The following is a 20,918-nucleotide window of genomic DNA, read 5'->3' as shown; positions in this document are numbered from 1 at the left end:
TTCATTTCATTTGATCCATTTTCTATTTCTCAAACTTTAGTGCTACTCAAAGGATTGAATCGAAGAGACACAGGATTTGCCTTGACGTTCCGATGGGGGTGGTCCCCAGGGATGACAACCTGGATGAAGACGATCAGGAATACGGGAAAAGACCCAGACTGAGCCTCATCCCACCTAGAAACATCTCCCAGGACGCCAAGAGAAACAAAGGTACCTCTATTGAGTTAGTGCACAGTTTGGAGCCATATGGAGTCCGAGGAAGCAGTGGTGCACTTACAACACGCAAGTTCATGATTATTTCTAACATTAAATATTCATCAAGGAGTTCCCATCATGAATTTTTACTTTTTAACTGCTTGTAACACATTCACATTCTCAGTGGTGTTTTTTGCTGAAATCATTAAGACATGAACATTTTATTAATAAACCACCCAAAGCCCAGAAGAGCCACCAGGTTAAATGAGTTTTAAAACCAAAAAATGAAATCAACAAAACTGCTAACATTCAAGTTTAAGTATTCATAACACTCACTGACTTTAGAATTTGACTTTAGAAAATGTCTGTGTCATAGTTGGGAGCCACACATTTATTTTGCAACTAACAATTTTAACTAACAATTATTATTATTAATTAGTTGTTTTTTTTCTTGATTGTGAACTGCTTATATCAAGAAGTGTAGGTATGTGCACATCACTGGTGCTAGATTACTTCAGTGAACATAGAAAATGACACAATCCCTGCACACTCTTACTCCCAAACTGCATTTAATGAGGAAGATCCACAGATTGAAACATTGTCGCTCATTAAATGCAGTTTGGGAGTGTTGGCTTTTGTCACATTTTCTATTGCTAGCTGCTTATAAACATGTTGCCATTATTCACTCTCTCCTTACTCTGTGGTGGTAAAATACAATTGTTGCCACAGATGTCCTGGGGCAGTCTGACGGAAGCGATCTGTCAGTATGTAATCTCTGATCACCACCAATCACTTAGGCTATGTTCAGACTGCAGGGCTTAATGCTCAATATGGATTTTTTGTGTGAAATCCAATGTTTTTGCGAGGTCGTTTCCATTTAAATGTGACTTGTATGTGATCTCCAGTGTGAACATTAAACGGTCCAAAAATGTCCCACATGTGCACTGGAGACAACACGACATCAACCTCAGCGAGCGTGCTCTGTGTTTACGGAAGTTGTCCAAACATGGACGCAGCATTGAGCACCTGGAGATTTTAAAGTTCCTCTCGTACCGGAGCCAGAACATGAACAACTTACTTGTTTTAAGGAGGAGAGATTGAGAAGGAGAAGCACGAGGTTTTTGGCCGTGGTGTTTTGTGGGATAGTCCATTGAAAAGAACATGTGGATGGGGAGACGTAGACAAGAGTGGTGGGATAGCGACGTGCTTCGCTTCAGTGACACAGAGTTCATTAACAATTTTTGTATGACGAGAAGAACGTTTGTGTACATTTATCGCTTGTTGATAACGTGTAGGTCGGATGAATGCGCCTTGGCCATTCAGACTGAAGTCGCATGTCAAAAGATCAGATATGTATCGGTTTCAGGAGCACATATCCTGGGTCACATTTGAAAAAATCGGATCTGTGTGGTTCAGACTGTCATTAAAAGATCAGATACATGTCACATAGGGGCCAAAAAATCGGATTTGGGTCACTTCAGGCTGCAGTCTGAACATAGCCTTACTCACACCCTGCATTCATACTAGGCAATGTGAGTGAAGTGTGTTGCCTCAGGACACAATGACAGAACTCAGTCTGAGCAGGAATCCTCTGACCTTCAGGTTGGGGGACCTCTGCTCTAACCACTGAGCCACTGTCTCCCTAATATACTGTGTGTGCACCATATTGTGCCTGTAATGTTACTGTTAATGTTAATGTTACTTCTTTCTTTAATCTTTCTCTGCTCCAATCATTATGTCATTCCCAGGTCCCCCAAAGCTGGTCGTCACCCCCACCAAGCTCACCTTACTGGACCCCTTCCACCGAAGCTTCTCCCAAACCAACCCCTCCCAGCCCCCGCACTACGCCAGGACCCGCCCACCCTCCATCTCCTCCCAGAACGGGCACCTCTCTCTGTCTGCCGCACCCGTCACGCCCAAACGCAAAATGGGCGTGGCCAGTCTCCTCTTCCATCGCCCCCTCAGCCCCAAAGACATCCTGCAAGTCCACAACTACACCCAGGACATACAGAGGAGGCCCCCCACTCAGCTCCAAGTCCACAGCTACGCACGCGAGCACCAGCATCACCCACGGCAACTGCCAAATAAAGTGATCATTCAACCCCAATTGATAGTTAAACAGGAAACCGAAGAGGCTAATCCATCTAAAGTGAAGCTAGAGCCAGTGGAGGAGGTCCAGGTGAAGGCAGAGGAGCTGAATGAGAGCAGGACGTCTTCAGAGTCCAGCAGCCCCACGTCCTCTCCTGGGGTCAGTCCAGTCAAAGTGGATAAGAACAGGAGGAAGGTGGGTAGGGTTTGGATACACATACACATGGTTTTGGGGTGGTGCGATCATCCGGCATGCACACACTAATATTTCTTCTACCATTTAGATTAGGGATCCAGCTTTTTTAGTTCCAATACAGATCAATACTTCATCTTTCTATCTGCTGATATCTGATATTATCTGAGACCAATTTAAGGACTGGAAATGGCTTTTTTCCCCTCAAAACTCTGTTAAAGTGCCTATGACAGATTCGACTACTCATTCCACCCAAACACAGTTAAGATCAGTATATATTTAAGATTTAAGATGATTTTATTCCCCATATGACTAATTTGTAGGTTTAAATTTTACTTCCTGGCTCGAAATCATTAGCCTGATTTATCAGATGATTGACAGGAGAGATGCATTGTACATCAGGTTGAAGCATCAGTGCTAATTTCCACCTGTAGTCCCTGGACAGGTTCATTGACTGACTGTATTTAACTGACCTTGACTATCAACTGTTCTGGAGACCTGTAGCATGTTTTGGGTTGATGGGGGAAACCGGAGCACCGGAGGAAACCCATCCAGACACGGGAGAAACATGCAAACTCCACACAGAAAGACCCTGGGTGACCTGGGGATCGAACCCAGAACCTTTTTGCTGTGAGGCATGAGTGCTAGCCACTCAGCCACCGTGTCTACAAAATTTCACTTTGTAGAAACCGTCTGACCTCACAGTGTTAGAATTCGTTCGCTCAACAGAAGGTGGGTACTTTTTATCATTTAACCAGTCGCTGCTATTTGGTCGTCACGTATGTAATGCTCCGCTAACGGGGTTAACTGGTATATTAAGCTTTTCCCAAATCCCGTAGGAAGAAGGACAAAAACGTCTTTCCCCTTGATAAAATTCAACAAACATTCTCTTTGTTCCGGCTTTAAATCCTCGATCTCGGGAATCGTTGCCAACACAGAATGTCTGGCTCTTCACTGATTGGCTGGTGCCCGAACTCACACTTCAGGGGTTTTTGTGAACCGTCTAGTGTATTTTGAGTCCTGACATAGTTGCTGGAGAGAAATGAAATTGAGCGGTGGCACAAGGTGGCGCCAGCATGGCTAGGAAAGCATGACATCATGCTAGAAAAGTTTCTTCAACTTTCTTTCTTCTCAAATTGCTTCTTGATTTGTTTGAAACTATAATTTATATTTGCGACCCACCAAATTAAGTCAAAATTAGAGAAACGTAAATATCTGTCATACACACTTTAATATCTCCAATATGTTAACTGAATTTTGAGACAAAAAAATGCCATAAATATAAACACAAACAATTTGATCCATTGTGCAAGTAAGTACAGACGTTTTATTGTATTGTATTAATAAAAAGAGATGATGAGTTAATTTTGTAAAAGTACCTTATTCAAACAGACAAAAACAAACCCATATACAAAAGTAGAGACTTCTGAGGGCAATTACGATAACACTTAAGTACAATTAGAAGTGGCATTTTTGCAGTTTTAAAGAAGTTTAATTTTCATGCAACCTTCGCAAAATAACTAAACTATCATTAACTCCAGCTCATCCATTATCTTTCATATTCAAAGTGTCATTCAGATCAACCATGTATATAATAATAAATCATGTTAAAGGTGCATTGTGGAACTTTTCTGGTGGAGGGGCTGTGCTGTCACCTGCTTTTCTCCATGGGGATGTTATTGCTTTGTCATAAATGTTTCACAGTGTGGCTTTAAACCTTTTTATCATCATAGAGAGTACAACCACGTTACAGGTCAGATCTGTGGAGAGGCAACCTCGCTCACCATCAGAATACCTGTTTTTCTAGCAATTTTTGAGCGGTAAAACCACCTGTAATTGAATAAATGTAAAGTAGAACTGTTTAATGTCACACTGTGGAATTTTCAAAGCAGTTAACAGACCCTCAGCCTAAAAGTTACACAGTGCACCTTTTAATCTGCTTTATTTCTGTGAGAATTTCTGTAGGAAGAGCAACATTACAACACAGGGTCTATTCATCGGTCCGTACTCACTGTAACCTCCTTTACTGTATTTCTCTTTCTCTTTTGCATGCACTAAATGATCACAAGCATTTCACTGCGTACTGGTGGATCCCCTTTGCATGACTAACAATTTCACTGCTAAAAATCTGTCAAATAAAGCCCTTTCTTTGCTGTTATATAGAGACCGAAAGTAGGGATGTCACGATATCACCTTTTACAATTGAAGCATCACCATAATTCACGATTATTGGATGCCTTTAATGAACAGTGAAACCTTTATTAGTTCACTTGTATTCACATTGTCTTATCCAGATCACCAGTTTTCTGTTGTACGTTGTACTCTATGAAATGTAACTTTTTGAATGATAACGCAAAGTACTGTATGTAGTGTAGACAGACGTACTTTGTTGGAGTATAGATAGATGTTTTTTAAAAACCAAACATTTAGTTAAATATAAGCAAGTGAAAATAAAAACAATTTGACTTTGGAATTGGGCTTTGTGAAGGCGACATTTCTCTTCAGGGCTTGCCTCTCCCACCAGATGTAGCTTTATAATTATTATTATATTATTGTTATTCCTGGATGTCTCAAAATTTGCATCAGTGAAATATATTGTTCTAAAATGTACAGAATTTTTTTTATCAGGGTAGCCGCGAGGTTTTAAAAGTCTTAAAAAGGTCTTAAATTTCATGTTCCTAAATTAAGGCCTTAAATTATGTTGTCCAAGTCGTATTTTTTTCACAAAGGTCTTAAATTTCATTAGCCTATTTTTTCTGTTTACTCAACCAGGCTGCAGTGCAATGTTAAATGGAGGGAGGGAAAAAAAACAGCAATATGAAATAACGTAATGTGAATGAACATCTAATTTGGAGTATGCTCAAACAATTCTTTGGTTTTTGGCGCCGGCGGTAATGAGTAAACAATCAGTTCTGTCTACACTGCCCAAGACTCAAAACTCTGGTCAGATCTGCTCACATCACGTATGCGTTTACTTCACATACATCACCACCTAGAGCAGGGGTGTCAAACTCATTTTGGTCGGGGGGCCGTATCCAACCTACTTTGATCCCAAAGTGACTGGATCAGAAAACTCATGTCATATAAACCCCAAAAATAACAAGTTCAAATATTTGTGCAGAGAAACACAAATCTATTACAGAAATCTTTTTTAACTGATGAACTCTTTCTTTTACAAAATATTATAATATTATGAACAACCTGAAACTTTAAGAAAAATACAATTTCAACACAATGTTTTAACATGAACTTGTATGTAAATAGGATTAAGTAAATTTTTATTAAGTAAATTTGTCCAGGCCTGTTCGAAACCTCTTTACAGTTACTAGTACGAGCCTGTCCAAGCCTACATAACCCATGCTCCCTCACAACAATTTCCATCAATATACAAGCAAGATACAAAACAATATACTACAACTTCACAAACCTGATGCTACACACAGTAGTCTAATCAGCTCACAATTGTAATGAGACATCACTCTGAAGGAGGAGAAACTTAGAGCAAATGGTACGCAAACAAAACAAAACTGAACTATTGAAACATGTTAATAGGTTGTTTTTGTCGAATACAGCATTTTCAAAACAATAAAAGCTAACATGGTGATCTAAATATGTTACGTGTTAACAATTAATGCCCCACAGAAGCTGAATCTTGACATCCCTACCCAAAAGCACAGTGAAAAGTGACTGGCTGTACTGTGTTGTTCCCAAACAGAGCTGCCAGTCTCCGCTTGTGGACAGTGACATTGTAGTTGTGACAGACATCTTCACTGGCACAGCACCGCTTTGTGCTCAAACAGAGGTGGTCTCTCAGGATGTAAGTAGGATCATTAGAACACCAAATCATGAATAAGGAGATACACCAGTACATGCAGTGAATGTGTGTTGTGAGATGGCAGGCTTGTGTTGGTTTTTTTACAGTTGTCATCTCTTGTGTGTCCAGCAGGTGGCAGAGGAGGAGTCGTATTGTAAGTCTGTGGCAAAGAGGAGGCAGAGGCAGATGGGGCTGCCCTCTCTGCCCCCCTCCCACCCGCTCTTCACCGAGGTCATCCACGAGACCAGTACGTACCCTCTCACTTCAAATAGTTCACTATGTAACTTTTCAAATAGAGGGTTTGTTTTCTGTCTCTGTGGAGATGTTAATGCTCTGCTCAAATGTTCAGCAGAGCGTTAAACTTACATTGTGATTCAAGTGTTTTAATGTTCAGAAATACCCTGAAAAACATGCATGGGTCACTTCTTCACAGATTTGACCTGTAACAGAGTTTAACTGTGCAACTGTGGAACTTCTCCACATCTCCCCGGAGACAGAAGGTCGTGAACTCACAAATATCATGAGAATTCAACTTGCTGGTTATGTTACAGTGTACTGGCTTTTGATTGAAATAGGTTTGGTTCTACACTTACTGTCAATACATAAAAGTTACAGCTTTAGTATACCGTATTTTCCACACTATAGGGCGCTCTAGATTATAAGGCGCACTGTCATTAAATGGTCTATTTTCGAAGATTTTTCATAAATAAACTGCACCGGACTTTAAAGGAAACCCAACAGTGTGATGGGTGAGTGGTTTTGTTTGTTTGTGGCGTTCACGGTGACTCTGGGCTTTGTTCAGTTGTGGCGTGTAGGGAGGGTGCTGTCTGGGACCAACGGATTGTCGGCGTGTTCACAGTGACTCAGTTGTTCAGTTGTGTCTAGAAGTGGCACATTGCACTCGCTTTTTCAGTTCGTTCCTCTGTTCCGTTCATCGTCGGCGTGGAGTGATGAGTGTGTCTGTGGGTGTGTGTCGCTGCGCAGTCGCTGTCTGCTCTGTGTGTGTTTGTGTGTTCTGCGGGTGGTGCGTCTTTGTAGTTTACTGAAGTCGTGCTGGGACACCCGAGTGGATTTGTGCATAGGGTGCTCTGGATTGTGGGGCGTGCAGTCGTTTTTTGATGGGGTTGGAGGCTTAAGAGCACGTCTAATAACCCGGAAAATACGGTAACACTGCTTCTTATAAAATGGACATTAGTGACAGATTTGTTTTTTTCAGTATCTCTGGTTGAATTAAAGCTGAGTATTGCGATGTCAGATTGTACAACATACCCTATAATAAGTGTAGTAGTTTTACTTGACTCTCATTTAATATATTTAAGAGTTTCTTTGCTGTGTGTTTGTAGATCTGCCCAGAAAGACCAACGAGGAGTGGGCCCAGCCTCTGACAGATCTGTGGCAGCAGAGGCTTGAGAACCCCACAGCAGAGAGACAGTATAACCAGAGAATGAGCCAACAGCCCCCATACTGCTCCATCTGCCTGCTCTTCTACACGCACCACCAGGTACTACACACACCACCAAGTACCAGCAGAGGGCGCACACGCACAAGGGAAGAACTGCTCTGTCAGACTCATTTTCTGCTTAGAGGGGATTACCAGCTAAAATGTGCTTGTTCATCATTAGTGGAAGTTTTAAATATTTTTGATTAAAGGTGCAGTATGTAAGAACTGGTATTAAAGATGCACTGTGTAACTTTTTGTATGGAGATGTCATTGCTCTGCCTGGAATGTTCCAGAGTGTGACATTAAAGATGGATTTATAGCTCAAAAATACCTAGAAAAACAGACATTCTGACTGTGAGTGGAGATGATCTGACCTGTAACTTGGTCTGGTTTGATCTGTATGATGATATTAAAAGGTTTAATGCCATGCTAAAACATTCTAAGCAGAGCAATGACATGTTTATAGAAACAATCATTTGACAAACACTCCACCAGAAAAGTTACACAATCACCTTAACGTATCAAGTCTATTCCTTAGTATCAAAATCAAGTTAGACATTTTATTATCGTGACAACACCAGGGCAGACTAGCGTAATCTGACTGTCCTCTGTGTTGTTTCCAGTCTGAGTGTGGAGGGGACACGTCTTTAGTGACCAGAGGGAACTGTCAGTGGTCCAAACCTCTGATCCCTGAGATGTGCTTCAACACACAGTCTTCTAAAGGCACCGACAACTCTGAAGGCCAGCTGTCCAACCCCTACATCGCCGAGGATGGAACCAGCCGCCTTGTCACCTGTGGGCGCTGCTGTGTCCGTGTGCACACCAGTAAGACTGCGCTACTTCTACACTAACACTAGAAACACTGATAACATTTATTTTTCATGGTTTGAGATGGGGATGGGACAAGATCGCATGCCACGAAATCCACTAGTGGATGAAGTTTGTAAAAGTAGAGATACCGGGATAAAACATTACTCAAGTAAAAGTATCACATGAAAAAAATCTACTTAAGTAATAGTACTGAAGTACCTGTTTAAAAATGTACTTTAAGAGTAAGTATTTTGCTGAGATTTTTAGAATATTAAAGCATCAAATGTAGTGATTTAGATTAAAAAAGAAGCTTATTTTAAGTGATTCAGTTGAATTCTTAAAATGTCTATCTGTTTTTGTGTATTTGGTTTGCTCAAAGTTCGGACTTTAACTCAAATGAAATGTGCTAAAAATTGTTTCAGCCTTTTCAGCAGCTCTCAAACCATAAAGAAAGTACTTTTTGCTTTTCACTCTGGATCTAAAATGCAGTGTAGTAGAAAGTACAGATTCTTGCTTACAAATGTAGTGAAGTAAAATTCACTGTGCTTAAGTTAAGTGCAGATACCTAAAAATAATATTGTACTTTTACTTTTGTACTTCGTTACCTTCCACCACTGACGAAATCTCACAAGATCAAATTACCGTGAGAATGCTGTGAGATTTTCTGCTCTGTCTTTACATTCAGCATGCACATAAAAGAGCAGCTATAGCTAAAAGACTCCACCACAGAGACTTATTCTCACACATTCTGACAGAGACACATTGAACCCTGTCTCAGTTTCGTGGTGATAGGACGCAAATAATCAGTGTTGCAGTTAGCTGGTGTTTTGTCTCATCTCATGAAAATTCTGTCTAACCCGTAGAGGTTTGGGTTCAAAATGTGTGTCATCTTCAGATTAGACTGCACTACATATTGAGAAATGATTGTTGTCAACTAAACAAATCTAAACTGAAATCTCATTTACGGTTTTCTTTCCCTTACATAAGACATATTATGCAGCTCGACCTTTTAAGCATAGAATAATTGTTTTCCCCTTTTTATATTATAGTCTCGCTTTTTTTTTTTTTTTTTTCTTATTGAGTAGCTTTTATTATAGAAAACAAGCTGTAAAGGGAATTTATCTTGACAAGAACACATAAAAATTAGCTGCATGCCCTTTATATTAATATTGTAATTTAAAATGTCCAAAATACAACAAAATAATCCTCAGGTGTCATAGATTATAACTGTGTAGCAGAATAAAAGCAGAATCGGTCTTCCTTAAAGAGACACTTGTAAAAAACGTGATCCTGTTTTAGACACTTTTTCCCTGTTTTCAGGCTGTTACGGCGTTTGTGAAGATGACGAAGACTTAAACGACTGGCAGTGTGCTCGCTGTAAGGCCAAAGCCATATCTCAGGTAAACAAGTGATTCCTTTCAAAATGATTTCACTCACAATCAGCAGAAATATGACATTATTTTTATTTTTTTATTTTTTTTATTTATTCATTTTTTTTAATTGCACAAGTTTTTATTTTTATTTATTTTATTTATTTATTTTTTTTTACTTTTTTTCTCAATTGTCTTCCTGTTACACAGATAGAGCAGTGGCCTTGTATTAATGACTCGCTTCCTATCACAGCTACACAAAGGATGTCCATATTGTCCGTATTTATCATTTTCTACCTTTTGGCATTGACTTTTTTGATTGTTTTTGTATTAAACGAAGGAAAGTAGTCATTTATATTCTCCCCTATCAGACTTACCCCACCACTGGGTTATCTGACAGTCTGGGCTGGTCCTTGGTGGAGAGGGGTCTTCCTTCTCATAGCATTGTTTGGTCACAGTGTTTTTTCCTCACCTCGACCGTCAAATGCAAGTCTGTGTGTTTCCGTTGCTTTGAGAGCTCACCTCAGCTCTGAACAATGGGTCGAAGGGAAACTCGAAGGAATGTAGCGCATTCTTGGCTCCTGCACCTGCCAGCACCTGCCAGCACCTGCTAGTACCAGCGGGCAGCAACCAGGGAGTTTAGTTCTAGAAATAACTTATGCTGTTTTACGATTTGTTGTGTTTTGAATAGTTTACATATTATAAAGATTACACTGTGGTGAGACTTGAGGGAAATAAAAAAAAAAAAGTAAGATTTTTTATTTTTTTTAATGGAGAAATCATTAAGAAGCATTGCAAAAGCCTTGGATATTAATTTTATTGAGTATGTGACTGTTGGAAATGAAATGTAAAATGTAATAATGATCTATTATCTTAATATCCAAAGTAGGTGGATAGTAGACAGGTGATAGAAAAGGTCACACCTCCTTATCATTGGCCAATCTGTCTGACCTCTGAAGCTAAGCACATCTCAGTCTGGTTGGTACTTCAATGACTTTGAGACCAAGGCAAGGCATGTTTATTTGTACGCAAAGTAAATTCTAAGTGCTTTACAGAATAGAACATTAGAAGAAGAAGAAGGACATTAAAATCTCAATACAAACAAATGAAAACATAAATAATCATCATAACATTAACATTAAAAGAGCAGAAGAAGAGGTGGAAGAGTGCAGAATAAAAAGCTTTCAGAACAGAAACGGAATCACTGGCGTCTCTGTTGGGCAGTAGTGGCTCTTGTGCAGACTGTGGTTGTGTTCTTAGGCAACACACTTCATCACCTAATATGAATGTGGTGTTTGTGTGATGGTTTGGCAGTGGTCGGATAGTTTTCATAGTCGTCTCACTTCTGTCAGTCTGTCCCAGGGCAGCTGTGGCTACAATAGTTGTTTATCACTTTCAGTGTGAGGTGAATGATCTGTCGACGAGACTGTAACGCAACTTTGAGCTTCTAGAAAAACGGTTTGTAAAACTAATGCATTATTCGTTAAGTTCTTTTTAATTTTGCTCTGTTAAAGGTGCCAGGTGTCACTGCGATGTCTGGAATGTTCCACAGTATGACACTAAACAGCTGTGCCTTACATTTATTGGATTACAGGTGCTTTTACAGCTCAAAAGTACCTGGAGAAACAGACATTCTGACTGTGAGCAGGGTCACCTAACCTGATCTATAAGTTGGTCAAGTTAGACCAAGTTAGAGGACAGACCTATAACTTGGTCTGGTTTGTTCTCCATGAAGATAGAAAGGTTTAATGCCATACTGTGCCAGACAAAACAGTAACATCTTCATGGAGAAAAGCATTTGACGGAACCTCCACCAGAAAAGTTACACAATGAACCTGGAAAACGAAAACTGTCATTTCTATAAGTTCTACAACTGTCCAAAGTGAAATAAAAAGCATACGTGCCTAAGTGTGTGTTACATAAGAGGCTCAGGTGCCTCTCCACCTGGTTTGGGGCCAAACGGCTGAGTGTGTATTTTCTTGCTGTTTCTCTGCGCTCGGTTGGAGCTTTGACGTACTGGCCCCTCCTCCCTCCTGACAGCTGCTGTGCCAGGTGTCCACCGCTGTCTAAGACCGCTTCCCCTCTCACCATTACACTCTTCACACGCCAAAGACAAAAATCTATTCCCTAAAGCGAAGTAAAGGAACTGTGTGTTTATTCAGGTGTGCTGATGCTGCTATGTGTGTTTAAAGGGCTCATATTACACTATTTTCTGATTTTCTGTTGTTTCCTCATCACAGACATAACTGGAGTTGGTGTTTTGTTTTAGTCACACATGTTTATGACAGAAAGCCTGCATATTTAAGTTGCGTTTTACTCTCAAACGGAAAACACTCTACCTTCCACCATGCAATGTCATGTGGCAATACAGGAAGTGCTCCACTGAGAATCATTTGGATCATTTCAGCCCTGGAATTACCTCTACAACAAAAGGTAAAATGTAGCTGTTAACATAAAACTACCTCTTCATGACATCACAAGGTGGAACAGAGGAAAAATTCCAGGGCCGAAATGTGTTCCCAGTCCGACCCTGCGTGTAACTGTGTGTGTTTTCTGTATTTTCTGTAGGACTGCTGTCTGTGTTCACTCAGAGGAGGAGCGCTGCAGAGGGCCAACAATGACAAGTAAGTGTTTTGATATATAAAAATACAGTAGGAATGGTCTCTATAATGATGTGGGGAGCCTCATCTGCAGCTCAGTGAGGGAATTTTGGAGATTCGGTGCTTTCACATGAGGCATGAACTTCCCATATACTGAGAATAAGAAAACTTGCATGTGTCCTCTATCTTCAGTATAAAAGTGCACTGTGTAATGTCTAAGGTGGAGGATTTATGTGCATAGAATGTTCGAAGCTAGGGTATTAAAACATATCTCCTTTGCACTTGCTGAATTACAATCGTTTTATAGCTCAAAAATACTTTAAAAGACCTGATTTCTCACCATGTGCTGGCTTGCTTCTCCATACATTTGACTATTAACCTGTAGAATAATCAAAACAGTGACAAGCAGATGACGGACACTTCACCAGAAAAGTTACACAGTGCACCTTTTAAGTCAGTGGCAACCAAGATACAGTTGCATTTGTAATATGATAGAGCAGGCTACATACAGTTCCTTCATGTATTTTTTGGACTATAAGTGGCACTTTTTATCATGGTTTGGGTACTTCCTGAGACTTAAACTCCGGTGAGACTTATATATTAACATTTTCAGACTGACAACCGCGAGAGGCAGTTTTCTGCACATGTCTCCTGCAAAAAGAGCCTCTGTCCTGCTGCAAGTAGTGAAATATGCAGCTGAAAAATGTAATCACACAGCAGAAAGAAAAGTTTGGAGTGAGTGAGAAACTTGTGAGGGATTGGCAGAAAGCAGGAATGGAGAACACAGCTTCACGATAACCGGGAGTGTGCACCATGGAACTTTCCTGAAGTCACTGGATGACAAAGTATGGACTTCAGTGACAACCGAAGTTGTGCGGAGTTGCTCAGAAGTGACAGAGTATGAAGAATTCAATTAATTCAATGGATTTAGTGATTTGGCGTGAGATGGAGAGTTTGGTAAACTTACGTTCTTTTGTTTATGCTATAATTATCTGAAGAATTATTTAAATGTGATGTTAACATATTCAGTCTGTTCTCTGTTTTATTGTTATTACTAGAACTTGCCTTTCAAGATGAAATGTTAGTTCCTGGTCCCTGATTTTATAAAATAAATTTCCCCCCAAAAGTGCCACTTATAGTCCGGAGCGAGTTATAGTCTGAAAAATACGGTATTTAATGTATTTCTACAAAATCTTCATGTTTTTCATTGTTGCTGTATCATTCACTGCAGTACTGGGCAAATATGAGACTTGCCTGCATTCATTCATTCATTCATTATTTAATTTGAAACAGAAGGAAAACAGATAGTGTGAGTTAGATGAAGTTTTGTGAGAGACAGTTTCAAAAATGTTACTTTAGTTTACCAAGAATTTCTTTAGTACATTCTTATCTTATGCCGCTGTGTTTAATGACCTTGTACAATAACATCATAAAATATAATAACACTTCATAAAAGCAATACAACATGAACTCTAGGTAAATTATGAGACACAGTCAAAACAGTGTTGAGTTATGGAATGTTAATTATTAAGCTCTACAGATCATGGTTTGGCATTAAAAAAAATCACACTAGTACAAGGTAGATGGATGGCATGGATGGTTATTATGTTATGTCAGGAATGTTTCACAGTGTGGCATCGTCACGGAGACCAAACCAGACCAAGTTACAGGTCAGATCTGTGGAGATGCAACATCTCTCACAGTCAGAATGTCTGTTTTTCTAGGTATTTGTGAGCTATAAAACCACCTGTAGTTGAATAAATGTAAAGTAAAGCTGTTTAATGTCACACTGTGGAACTATCCAGCCAGAGCAATGACATGTCCAAAGAAACAAGCAGGTGACGGACCCCGAAGCAAGAAGTTATATAGTGCACATTTAAAGAAATATTGAGCCCAAAAAATTTTGTGTAACTTTTATCTATGGATCAGTCAGTTGATATTGTTATTGTGTCAAGCTACCAAGAATAAATGACACTAGTGTTTTCAAAAGTATCTGAAATCAGATACAAAACTAGATACTCATTTGAACAATTATAGACCAAAGTCACATTCACAGGACAGAAATGAACCTTTCCTGAATAGCTTTAAGGCTGAATTATAGTTCTGCATCGACTCGAAACACGCTGCCTTGTCACCGTCTTTTCTGATTTATGGATCTGTGTTGAGGTGTACGCGCCGCAAAGTAATTTACCTCCACAACGCTAGGGTGCACTGAGTCGTGACATCATATGAACTCACTGGTGGAGTGTTTACCTTCCGGTTACTACATTCGGCCGTGTCCACACCCAGATTTTTGCTGATCTCCCTCCATGTATTTCTTGACATTTGGCTGTCTTTGTGGCCTTTGAAATTGTAGAGGCGATTGTATTTCCTCACCCCTTTCGATCAGACATTCTTAGTTGATCCATCTTCTTCAGAGTGAGATTTTAAAAATGGTGTTCGTGAAGCGGGAAATTGGAGTACCGGAAATGTATGTAGAGCGGTGGTAGAGGGGATCAAACACAGCCCTTATTGTCTGCGTCGCTTCCTCTTGTAGTTAAAAAATTTCTGAGGTGCACATCAGTCGACGCAGACAGTCTGCGGAGGGGGTTAAAGGTGACGCAGATCATTTGATGCACAACCATAAATAGGGCTTCAGAATGATCTGGAGCTGTATCAGAACAAGTAAAAGAGCACATAGACTAGTGTACACACATGGACCAAGATGGAACTTACCTGGACCACTGAGGATTACACAAAAACTGTATAAAACCACATGAGAATAGAAAAGAAAGTACTATGATTTCAACATTTTATTGTTCAAAGAAAGAGTGCTTTTTTATTATCATCGTGGTATACGAATCTGTATTGAGCATCAAGTCTGAAATGTTTTGTGACAGCACTAGCCTGTATCCTATTTTGAATCATGCTTAGAGAACATGTTTAAAAATGTGAATGAACACCCACCTTATTTCCTTCTCTCATTAATATTGAACCATGACAGAGTATACATACTAGTAATGTTGTTTCCTCATCACAAACAAACCTGGAGTTATGTTTTGTTTCATTCGCACACATTTAACACACAAACCCTGCACATTTAGGCCGAGTTCATCTCTCATACAGAAAATGCTTAAAGTCCTTCACATTCACTAAAATCATTTGGATTATTTCAAGCCTGGAATTGCCAATCTCTACTGAGCAAAAGTTTAAAGGTAGCTGTCAACTTGAAAACTACCGCTTCATGACATCACAGGGTGGAACAGAGCATTTTGATCTTTGGAGATGTAGACAGACTAATAATAACGCAGCATTACACAGACATGTTTGAATAAAACAAAACACAACTCCAGATATGTTTTTGAGGAGATAACAGCTTTATAACATGTCTTAAATCCCACAAGAATCTATTTTGCGTAATATATTTTGTCATATCATAAAAGTGCACTCGAAAACACACTGAACTGCTTAGAGAGCCGATTCTTCCGCTCTGGCTTCCTCTCCCTGCTGTTCATTGAGCCAGTGAATCATTGATGGTGTCTCTGCCTGGTTCTTTTAAAGGTAAAATCCATGTAGCGAGTCCCACCCCTGGAGCTAAACTCTACATCCAGGCTATTAGCGCACAGTCCCCACTCTGCTTCTCTTTGATCGGGCTGAATCAAACGGGAATGGCCCACAGCTATGGCCATTTCATTGTGTACACCATTTGCTACTGAGAATGTGCTGCTTTGTTACCGTTAAGACATGTACTCTTTGTTGTTGTAGTCAGATGCTTGCTCAAGTTAAAGGTGCATTGTGTAACTTTTCTGCTGGAGGGTTCGTCAGATGCTTATTAAATTATTGCTTTGTCCGGAAAGTTTTACAGTATGGCACTATTACAGGCTGGATCTGTGGTGAAGCGACCCCAATTACACTAAAATATCTGTTTCTCTAGATATTTTTACACTATAAAACCACCTGCAATTGAATAAATGTAAACTAGAGCTGTTTAATGTCTGTAATGACTGTGGAACATTCAAGGCAGAGCAATGACATCTCCATATAAACAAGCAGGTGACGGACCTCGAAGCAAAAAGTTACACATTGCTGTTTACCCACCTGCATACCTGGAGCTGTGTTTTGTTTCATTTGCACATGTTTGAGTAACCATTTATTATGAGACTGTCTACTTCTCCAAAGCTCAGAATCCTCTGTTCCACCTTGTGATGTCATGAAGCAGTAGTTTTCAAGTTAAACCATAATCCTTTTTCCTTTTAGATTAGTAGAGATTGGTAATTCCAGATCTGAAATGAGCCAAATGATTCTAGTGGAGGTGTATGGAGTTTAAAAACACAGTGGAGCACTTGTATTACCATATGACATCACAAGGTGGAACAGAGTGTTTTCTGTTAGAGAGAAAAAGTGAATATGCAGGGTTTGCGTGTTATAACATCATGTTGCGTGTTATCAGAAAATGGCATAGTGTGGGCTCTTTCAAGGTTAGCGAAGGCCATAAAGCTGCAGTATCAGGGAGGTCAGTTTTCTGTTATTGTAAACTAGTAACTATGTAATAAAAAGGCTATTCTCATGAGCGATTTATATTTTAATTTATGGCCTTTATCTTGTTTGTATTTGATAAGCACGTCACGTCTATAAATTATAATAGCGCCATTTTATCCTCAATGAGCCACTCATTCATTCACACACTGCTGTACACAGAGACTCGGGGTGAGTGTATTGCCATAGGACACAACAACATTAAAGATTCATTTGTTTTTAAAGGTTAACTCATGAAATAGGCTATTATTATTGTGCAGATTTTTTTGGTGTCACAATTGTCATGGCCAAAATAACTGTGATTAACAATTATATCACAATAATTCTGAAAGTTGCTGACAGTGGATGTGATGGAAATGAATAATGATAATTTGAATATTATCAGTAGGTATTATCAGTAGTAGTAAACTCCTGCCTTTATCTCAGACGTGATGAAGTCATACACCTTCCCTCCACCTGCCCGTAGCCTGAGGTCTACCAGCCAAAACTTGCTGATCGTCCCAAGCTTTAAAACGAGAGGAGACAGATCTCCCCTAAACTCTGGAACGAGCTGCCTCCTCACCTACGCTCTCTAGACTGTGTAGATGCGTTTAAAAAGCAATTAAATTTGTTCCTCTTTGAACAAGCGTTCTCGCCCTCTTTAAGGTTTAAGGCTGCTCTGACTGATTTTATTCTAAATGTATCTTTGTGACCTGTCTGTGAAATGTGCTATATAAACTAAACAACTAAACAACTCTTGTAGTCTTGTACTTTGTTAGTGAAAGTGAAAACAATAATGATCTAGTAGAAAACATCATGTATAAGTATCTTCTGTCTATTTATGGTGATTATCTTTGTTGGCGATTATCACGATTATACAAAATTACCACATTTACATGAGAACTTTAATTCCGAATAAAAACTATTTAATTTAGAATTAAAATGAATTCTGCTTTAAAAAGACCATGTAAACACTTAATTCCTAATGAAAATTATTGTTCGTACTTAAATTAATGTATTCCTTGATTATGTAAATATTTATTCTTCTTAAAAATAATTGTGGCCGTTCAGTTCATGCTCGTTGTGTCGTCCTTCTGAAGCGATCCGGACAATCCGGCTCCACCAGTCCTCTCTTTGGACTTTCATCTGCGTCTCTTTGGATTTGTGAGCGGGATGTGGGAGTGGGCTGAGGTAGAGCAGCCTCACACTCAGTTTGTCTTCTTCCTCCTTCTCCGACACTCTTCCCTTCTCCTCCTCAGCTGACAGACATAAAGCATAATGAGAGAATTCTCCAGCTGCTGCACAATTATCACTGGAATGACTGAGAAAAAAGTTTGGATCATGTTTGTGTCTGTGGCGTAACAACAAACCGAGATGACAGAAAAGCCGGTAGCAGCTGAAGTGTGTGTTTTCTTCCGGTCAACTTAAATACATTTGTGTCTCTGTCCAATCAGAATCCTTCCCCTAGATGCTGAGCGCAATTTAAAAAAGTAATTTAATGAGTTTTCCATGTAAACCTCAATTTGGAATTATTATTTCCATGCCAACTCAAAGGAGAATATTTTAATTCAGAAATATTTAATACAGAACAATTATTTTGGAATTAAAAAACATCATGTAAACTTGGCCACTGTCCCACAAATGATTATTGTGCACCCACTGTATCATGATAAAAGATAACTGTTTATAGCCCCATCCCTCGTCTGTGGTCCTGACTGGAGTTTGTGTGTTCACAGGTGGGTGCATGTGCTGTGTGCCATCACTGTCCTCGAGGCGCGCTTCGTCAACGTCACCCAGAGGAGACCCATCGACCTGTCCGCCATCCCCCTCTCTCGCTTCAGACTGGTATGCTCCAAACACCACACTACACTACACATTCACTCTCACCCCTTTTTTTTTTTTTTTTTTTTAATCGTATTGATCACAGGCTCCTGAAAATGTGTTGTTTAAATCCATTTTGTATATTTTTTTTTGTGTTGACTGACTCTCTTAAAACTTTTTTGACAGTGTTTGATAATCTATGCATTGTGTCACTAGGGTAAATGACAAATAATCTGCCAAAAGAGATACATGTAGATCACCCCAAAGTAGCAATATAATATTTTGGTGTGTAAATGTCACTTATTTCCTCTACTGAAAAATAGGCACTGATAACAGATTTGAAATGGTTCCTTCTATAAGTTTATGACAACACTATAAGGATAATCAAGTATAATTCGTTTTTCTCATTTTTTTGCTCAGATTTTTAGACTGTGGGGATGAAAACTTGAATATGAGGGTACCATAGTCTCCTTTTTTAATTTGAAACGCTGTATTATGGTTTGGATTCCATGGCAGAGCGCAGTGAGTGAAATGAAATAGTCACTGAGCGGCTAACTGTGCCATTTGCTTGTGCTGCTGTTTCATATTCCAAAATAGGGTTGGGCTATATGGTTAAAAATAGAATTGTGATCTCAATCCTGAGCCGGTGTCAGCTTTTTTGTTAAAACTGTTGTGTCATGATCCACACGTTTTCTCTTGAATGTATAAAAATATTAGATACATCATTGTTTTTGTTTTGTTTTTAAAATTTTTTACTACTAGTAATTCATAATTAAAGGTGCAGTGTGTAACTTTTCTGGTGGAGGGTTCGTTCATTTCATGTTATTGTTTTGCCTGGACTGTGCCACAGTGTGGTATTAGACTTGTCTTTTTCAATAAAAACAAGCATTTGATGCCACAAAGCTAAGTTACAGTCCAGATCTATGGAGAGGTGAGCTTAGTTGCATTAAGAAAGTATGTTTTTAAATTTATTTTCTGAGCAATAAAAACAACTTTAATTGAATGAATGCAAGATGGATATGTTTAAATGTGTACTGTGGAATAGTCCAGGCTAACCAGACCCTCCCCATGAAAGTTCCACAGTGCACCTTTAATTAATTATTGTTAATAGTAACACACAGTAAAGAAAAAAAAAATAAAAAATGAATTATGTAGCTAATATTTGCGCATTCAAGAGAAAACTTGTGGATCATGATATGAATATGGTCAATAAACGTTTGAATACTTGATTACTGATTGGGATTACAATATCAGAAGTAAACTAAAGTGCAGGGTTAGGAGGTTTTATAAATAACACAAGAGCACAGGATGTGAAACTGGATACAAGGACTCCAGTTGCAGCTTATTCTACACAGTAATGCATTCAACATAATAAAGTGTAGATTTATCTCTAGTATCCTTCTACTTTTGCCAGTTGATATTTTGCAGTGACTTCACAATAGGGGTGTTCTACATGTATCTACCATGGCGACACAACGCACACATTAGCAAACACAGCCCATTTTCAGGAGCATGCGATCAATACGTCATCATGATCCTGTTTCGGTGTTTGATTTTTGAGTGACTAAATGAAAAACCGTTGATCTTATCAAAGATCAAACTATCTTATGATGAAATTTGATGTTTGACAGGCTTGTTTAACAGCACAAACCAGCTCACCTGTTTTAGTTCCAGATAAGTCAACTCCTTCTGGTCAGATGGTGTTAAAACAAAACTCACATTAAAGTTTAATTTGAGTAACAGAGCTTCAGACAGAGCAGTGCTTTTAGTTGGCATCACAACCCCAGGGAATGTTGATGACGTTGGCCGCAAAGTGTCAATAAAGACTGAAAACCAATTCTTACTAAGTTTATTTATTTATTTATTTATTTTATTTAGTTAGTTAGTTAGTTATCAGTTACACAGAGACATAACAAAGAACAGAAAAAGGCCAAATTAAAAGTGTTCAGACTTGGTTTTCCTTCTCTCCATTCTCAAAACTGAACTGTGTAAATATTTTTATTGTAAACATTGTTCAAGGTCACTTCAGGTGATAAGTCAGAGACAGTATGTGGGAAAGAACAACCTGCCATCATATATTTTTTCCTCTCAA

The 20,918-nt window shown here is 39.1% G+C and overlaps 1 protein-coding gene across 4 annotated transcripts in view; it reads left to right on the top strand.

Moving 5' to 3' along the window:
• Nucleotides 1–20,918, top strand: part of kdm4ab (lysine (K)-specific demethylase 4A, genome duplicate b) — a 53,828-nt gene that overhangs the window by 7,879 nt on the left and 25,031 nt on the right. Inside the window, exons 10-18 of one of the 4 annotated variants that reach the window (XM_020940887.2) lie at nt 41–210; nt 1,944–2,479; nt 6,192–6,293; nt 6,423–6,537; nt 7,634–7,791; nt 8,355–8,556; nt 9,862–9,941; nt 12,480–12,535; nt 18,742–18,850. In XM_020940887.2, coding sequence (XP_020796546.1) covers nt 41–210; nt 1,944–2,479; nt 6,192–6,293; nt 6,423–6,537; nt 7,634–7,791; nt 8,355–8,556; nt 9,862–9,941; nt 12,480–12,535; nt 18,742–18,850 — 1,528 coding nt within the window. Of the gene's footprint in view, nt 1–40; nt 211–1,943; nt 2,480–6,191; nt 6,294–6,419; nt 6,538–7,633; nt 7,792–8,354; nt 8,557–9,861; nt 9,942–12,479; nt 12,536–18,741; nt 18,851–20,918 lie in introns of all 4 variants that reach the window. The other 3 variants (XM_020940886.2, XM_055151515.1, XM_020940888.2) reach the window with 3 other exon arrangements.

The sequence above is a fragment of the Boleophthalmus pectinirostris genome, unplaced genomic scaffold, assembly GCF_026225935.1.
Source record: "Boleophthalmus pectinirostris isolate CB_2022bp ecotype Guang Dong unplaced genomic scaffold, ASM2622593v1 HiC_scaffold_16, whole genome shotgun sequence".
Classification (NCBI taxonomy): Eukaryota; Metazoa; Chordata; class Actinopteri; order Gobiiformes; family Gobiidae; genus Boleophthalmus; species Boleophthalmus pectinirostris.
This window is presented reverse-complemented; position numbering and strand designations above follow the sequence as displayed.